At 47.4% G+C, this 6,741-nt stretch overlaps 1 protein-coding gene across 2 annotated transcripts in view; it reads right to left on the bottom strand.

Moving 5' to 3' along the window:
• The window catches only part of cotl1 (coactosin-like F-actin binding protein 1), a 10,998-nt gene extending 7,464 nt beyond the window's left edge, over positions 1 to 3,534 (bottom strand). For both annotated transcript variants that reach the window (XM_008293579.1, XM_008293580.1), the window contains exons 1-2: positions 3,158 to 3,534; positions 2,246 to 2,328 (exon numbers count right to left, since the gene is read on the bottom strand). In XM_008293579.1, coding sequence (XP_008291801.1) covers positions 2,246 to 2,328; positions 3,158 to 3,234 — 160 coding nt within the window. In that variant the 5' untranslated portion in view covers positions 3,235 to 3,534. The remainder of the gene's footprint in view (positions 1 to 2,245; positions 2,329 to 3,157) is intronic.
• Between the last annotated feature and the right edge of the window lie 3,207 nt (positions 3,535 to 6,741).

Below are 6,741 nucleotides of genomic sequence, written 5' to 3'. Positions count from 1 at the left end.
CCAGGTGTAGCTGGTCCAGGTGTAGCTGGTCTAGTTGTAGCAGATCAGAACCTCCTCCTGATGTTTCTGAATCATCCTCTTTGATGAAGGGTCAGTTTATCTTAACTTCTCTTAACCTGGTTAACTAGTTGCTCCTCAGTAAGACATTCACTCCAACCGACTGTCAGCCAGCTGAGCAACAGCATCAGGCCCGTCTCTAGAAACCAACACAGAAGTTCTGGTCTGTGAATGCACCCGGACGGCGGCGGTTCCCTCGGTGACGGCGGCCTCCAGGTGAGCTGTACCTGCAGGTGTGCTAGCAGCTACGTGCCTCCTGAAGGTCAGCTGCATTAAAGCAGTTTTATCTTTACGAGCTGTTGAAGCAGCTGATAAACGGGTCCCCGCTCAGATCGGATCAGCGCCGCTCCGACTCTTATCAGCACCGCCGTGAAGGACGTCGACACCTCGTCACCTGATCCAGCACGGTGACGCCCACAGAGAGGAACCGGTCCAAACCCGGCCGACCTCACTTCCTCCAGACGCTTCCTGGTTCCAGCCTCCAGAGCTCTGCTGACGCTGCAGCCTCCAGTGATGAGGCAGCACAAAGACCCGCAGAACCCGCTTCACATCTCAGACCGGAGGCTGTCGGTGGCGCCGTGTCTCTCTGAGGACAGCGCCAGGCGGCCGGGTCCCCAGCGGTTGAACCCAAATGATTTGTTCCATGACAAAAAGACTCAAAGCTACGCCTCCATTTATTGGACTGAGATAAAAATCTCTCAGAGTCCCGGTAAAACGGGTTCCTGCTCACCACAGGATAGACCGGTTCTACTGTGGACGCTCCACAAGCCGCCCTAAGCCAAGTGTGATCTCATGTCTGTCACGTGATACCAGTCTGAACACAAATGGTAGACGCACTGATCCCGACTGACGGGTCAGCCTCTGGGGATCATGAACGTTTACCAGAAACATCACCAGTACGGGCATTAAGGTCCATCCTCTGGGACCACAAACGTCTGCACTGTGCTGGTTCCCAGTCCATGTGGAGGTGTTCTACTGGTGTGAACGAGGTACAGCCAGGGATTCATCCTCTGGTGACAACGACTGTCTGAAGCAAACACAGCGCCGATCCTCTACTGGTCAACCCAGTTCAGTCTGGACCAACACCTGAACCAAGTGTCTGAGCAACCCGTCTGCCGGTAACACCGACTACAATAGAAATCAGCTGATCATTCATCCTTTGGGGACCACAAATGTCTACACGTAGTTTTTTTCCCGGTTGATCCAGCAGATCTGAGGATGTGTCGCTGGTTAAGAGTCAGAGCGAGAGGAAACCTCAGGGGATTCTGAAGGTTCCTCACACTCATCCTCTGGTGACCACGAACGCCTGCAGCTCATACAACAGCAGCTGGATATCTGTCAGCCAGCTTCAGGAGGGACAGACGTGTCAGATGGATGACTGTTCCTGAAACTGAACCTCCTCCACCAGCCAATCAGGAGGCTCGTCCTCATGAATATTAATGAGTTTACGGGGCCACACTGCAGAAAGAAAGTCGCTAACGAGGCTAAAAAACGTCCGATTTGGAAGATTTAAAACGTGAGAACCACCACAGGACCTTCTAGACTGGACTGACTGAATGAAGCAGGACTTCTGGATGTTCTCTCAGCAGAAACGAGGCTCAACATGAAATAAATGAGAAGCAGAAGGAAGAGAGGAGCTCGCTGCAGCCTCCACTTCCTGCTCTGAACCGTCACACCTCGATCCTCTCCAGCGCTCCTCCTACACGTTCAGGGGTTTTCTGCACAGTTACGACTCTGCTGCTAAATAAGGAAGAAGGTGTGTGAGAACAGGAACCGATGTGCGCGTGAAGCCGGTAGAGGAGCGATTACGACACAGGAATGTGAGAGCACGAGCCCCGAGGCTGCAGCGCCACGCCCAGCGTCTGAGCAGGTCTGGAGGCGGCTCCTCATGAGCCGTGAAGGTATTCACGCCCTGGAGGCCGGCTGGACCTTCTGAGCAGGACCGAGCCGCGGTACTGTCTGATGGTAAAGGTGCTGCTGGTGTTCCACCTTGTAGAAACTCAGGAGAGCAAAGCAGATTACGCAATGAGCTGCCACAGCGTGAAGCGCTCTGGCAGCCGGCGGCTCAAGGCCAGTGGGTGACAGAGCACCGAGTCTTAAAGGATTAGTGTCCTGCCAAGTCAAGCTGAGGCCACGCAGGCTGTTAACAGGGAAAAGCCGCACATTACACAATGAACCTGCTCTTTACCTGTGCACATGCTCTTGAAGTCCTCGTAGTCGGTCCCTTGTCCTGCGGCCACGATGGTGGAGCCCTCGTACTTGAACACAGCCCTGCAAGATGCACAGCGTCAGAACCGCAGCAATCTGCATGATGTGCACACAAGAAGCATTCTGCGAAGCCGCCTGCAGCCTGGAGCAGCGCCTGAGCCGCCCATGCAGGGTGGCAGCTGTGTGTCAGCCATGTGTGAGGGTCCCCACCACAACGTTATCCTCTCTGAATACAGGACAAAGGAAATTACTTCTGCCCCGCTGGGCCTGATAACTGTGCAGTGTGACCGCTCAGCAGCCAGAATACAGATCAGCCACAGCACAGAGCAAAGCTGCGTGTCTTTTAGCCAGTTTTACTGTAAGCACAGGAGCTGCAAGCTGGGATTTAGCTGGGAAACAATTCACAATGTGCCATTGTAGCGCCTTTTCATTGTGTGCAGGTGAAACTGCATTGAAATATTTAGCATTTTAAAGTTATCCTGCCTAAATGAATAAATACATGAGACTCACAATACAGTGAATCATATTTTCTTATTCTTTGGTAATCTATCTTCAATTCGGCGTGTATCCACTTAGCAAAACTGTGCTGATTTAAATAAAATATAAACTTTAATAAAAAAGATCCGCCTCTCTCTCGGCGCCCTTCTCCACCGAAAAGACGGCTCAGTGGGCGGTAACGGGCTCCGTGAATTACACTCCCAAGTCAGATTAGGGGAAATTAATAAAATGTTTGGTGGATTAATTTGCTGCCGAAATAAATCTTGGCTCAGAGGAACTCGAGCACGATAGTAATGTATCTGTATGGCACCTTATATTTCTCAATTTTGTGAAAAATGTAAAATAGCCACATTTGTAAACGGAGTTCGGCGGAGTGCGAGTCCCGCGCACTCACCAGTTGGTGTCCGTGTTGTCGTCCCGGACCTGGTTGTACGCCTCCCTGCAAGCCTCCTTATCGATCTGGGTTGCCATGTTCGGGCGGACGGCGAGTCGAGCGCTCAGAGTGTTCGTTCAAAGCGGCAGCTAACCGGAGATAAAGCAGCTAACGAGTCCAGGTGATGCTGCACATCCGACGGCTACAGCCGGAACGGTAACGAGCGGGTTCTGGGGAAATCACGACCACCGCGCGGGAGCGATGGAGCCGGTCGGAGTCACGGAGCAGACGGTTCTCCTCTAGCAGCTCATTTCCTGTATATTAGCGGTTTATGGGCGGTGGTGATGTTCGTCTGGCAGCAGCAGAGCTTCGAGTCCCCCAGACGCTGCTCGCCTCCTCCCTGCGGACGGTCAGTGAGCGGGAGGCCGCCGTCAGCAGCCGCAGCGCGCGGCGGCGGTTCCGGTGGCGTCCTTCAAAATAAAGGCAGCACAGCAGCACCGGCCTTAGAACATCGGAGGGATAAATGTGATCAGGTTCTTTAGACGTCCTACCGCAACGCTAGAGATCATGCCATTTTTATTTAGGTAGCGTTAGCAAGGACTAGAAGAGGAGTAGAAAACAACTATACATTTATTTTACTTAGTACCATAAAAATATTTGTCTTTTTCTTTTCTTCTTCTCCACAGAACAAGAACTACAAAACAAAGGGACTGACCCTCAGCTAGTTTAGAGAATGTAAAGTACATTTTCATCATGTAAATTAATGGACGTATATATACTGTACCTTCACCAAGACAACATATTATAGCAATGTGTTTGGTTTTTAGTTGAGTTCTTTTACAAAAAAAAGGAAATATTACAATGGGCTGCAGGGTGGCGCAGTTGGTAGGACTGTTGTCTCGCAGCAAGAAGGTTGCCGGTTTGTGTCCCAGTGGGGCATGTTCTCCCCGTGCAGCGTGGGTTCTCTCCGCGTTCTCAGGCTTCCCCCCACACAGTCCAGAAACATGCTGAGGTTAATTGGTGATTGTAAATTGTCCGTAGGTGTGAATGTGAGTGTGCTTGGTTGTCTGTCTCTAAGTGTAGCCCTGTGATAGACTGGTTACCTGTCCAGGTGAACCTGCCTTCACCCTGAGTCAGCTGGGATAGGCTCCGCCCCCCATGACCCTAGTGATAATGTATAGAAAATGGATGGATGGAAATATTACAATAAAACAATGTCAGAGCGCCCCAGCTAGCTACAACTGATGGAATATTTCTGGCTCCTGAACTAATAAAATATCCACGTAAATGCATTTTTAAAAATGAAATAAAATTCTAAATATAGAAATAACTAGATCACAGAAAAACATGTCGTTGTTGTTTTTATTTGTTTTTGTTTACAAATAGTAGAAAACACTCCAGTTATGAAAAATCAAAATGAAGATGTAAAAAGTATTACACTCAGAAAATTGTGATTTCTTTTATTTTTTGGAAAAAAAAAAGAAACAAAATCAGTCCAAGAACCACAAAACAAAAAATACTGAATTCAAGCTAGCTATGGCTAGTTAGCATTCACCTGTTGGTCAGTTTGTGATGTTTTTGTTCAACTAAATATTGCTAGCGTGCCATAAAAGTTATCACATCATAGAAATGTGTGTTTTTTGAGAACATAATAAAACACACACACACAGTAGAAGAACTATGAAACATTATCACCTAAGCTAGTTCAGGCTAGTTAGCTTACAGTCTGTGCTGGTGAGACACATTTCGCTGAACCCAATTTAGAAACTTTTCCTTGTTTCTTGGAATTTCTCCTCCAATGTTTAAGGTGTAAACCCGTTTGTAAATCACATAGATAAAACAACAAAAACAAAACTACCCTTCTATTAGCTAACTAGCTAATGGCTAGCTAGTCCACTGTGCTAGCTAGCAGCTACTGTGCCTACCTTAGCAGAGTAGCTTCTGATTCTAGTGGATTTCATGCGACTGTTGCTGTCACATCATTTATTGTTTAATTCATGATTAATTCATTATTTTAAAGACAAAAGCTTCGTCTTAAATCAAACCGTATAAAGAAAAGCAACACAACTATTTTCTTTTAGCTCAGTAGCTAACCGGCTGAGCTCAGCAGAGCGCTCCAGTACTTCAACGTATTTCATGTGATATTCTGATGTTCAGCTGCACTTAAATCACAGGTTTTAATGTATTAAATTCATGAATAATTTTGTAATTTCTGAGCTCAGATTGCACGTCAGTTTCGTTTTTCATAAAATGTTGAAAACTTCAAGCCACCGTCATTTCTCAGCACATTAAAGCTGCAGCCAGTGAGCGAACGTTCAAGTTTAAGTATTAAAGCCAAGACCCTACAATGCCATATAAAATACAAATTAACTGGACTAATTGAAGTGTTAATATCCTGCAATATTACATAAAGAACAACCTCACCTGACTGAGCTAAATGTCAACGTGGAGATCCGATATTAAACATCCATTGGTCATGTGTCAGCTATGGTTTTATTCTGAAGGCAAAGCAATCAACTTCCTGTTTTTATTTCACTAAATCGTCTAGCTTCACACACCTTGATTTCGTTTTCACAGTTTTATTGTAACTGATTTTAAATATATGTCAGTGAATTTAAAACACTTAAATCAAGCAGGAGACACACAAAGTTACTGAAAATCAAACCTGCTGTGAATGATCAATAAAACACAAACCGGTGCAGCTTCTTAAATGTTCACAAACATTAGAGTCGGTCTGCGTGTCTGATTCAGGGTTGAGGTGTGGCATTGCACAGAGGTCAGAGGTCACGTCTGTCCTCTGAATCATTGATGAGACCCTGAGGATGACCAGCGCCTCCTGATCCGTCGCTACGGTTACTGCAGCATCCTGCCACCTGCTGGTCCGACACCACATCCACCTGAGGCCGAGCTGGAGCTGTCTGTGTTTCTGTGCAGTGTCTCATGTGTCTTGTTTCGGTGTTCTTGTGTGTCCATGTTGTGCCTTTTATATCTGCTTTATGTCTGTGTGTGTTCACTGTGTGTGTCTTTGTGACCGTTTGGTTTCTCTGCTGTTGTCTTGTGTCTGTTTTGCATGGTGTGATCGTTTCATGTCTCAGACGTTGTCGGGCATCTCTTGTCGTAATCTTGTGTCTCTTTGTGCTTGTTTTGCTGTTTATATGATTGTTCTTTGTCTCTTTGCATCTCCTTGTTGTAGTTTTGCGTCTGCTTGGCGTCATTTCGTGTCTTTGTGTTTGTTTCTTGCAGCAGTTGGGTTTGCAGCAGTTCTTGTGCGGCGTCAGAGCTCGCAGATGGCCTTTAGGAGCACCTCCAGATGTTCTGGTTCGTCTTCTACCTTCACAGCTTCAGCCTGCTGCCTGATGATCCACCTCCAGAACCAGACACTCTCCACGCCACCTGATCCAGTGGTTCTGGTTTTAGTGATTTATACTCAGAGGAGCTGCTCTCACAGGATAACAAACAGATGTAACAGCAGCAGCAGGTGGTGGCTCAGTGTGTCCAGTTTCTGCTTCAGTGGAGACGACAGCAGCAGCTGAACCTCAGTTTGATGTTCTGGCATCAGGAGACTCACAGAGGAAGCTGAGGCTGTGTCCAGTCCGACCCGATGT

This window comes from Stegastes partitus, unplaced genomic scaffold (assembly GCF_000690725.1).
Source record: "Stegastes partitus isolate 25-593 unplaced genomic scaffold, Stegastes_partitus-1.0.2 Scaffold895, whole genome shotgun sequence".
Lineage (NCBI taxonomy): Eukaryota > Metazoa > Chordata > Actinopteri > Pomacentridae > Stegastes > Stegastes partitus.
The sequence above is the reverse complement of the archived record's forward strand: the minus strand, read 5'-3'. Positions and strand labels throughout refer to the sequence as shown.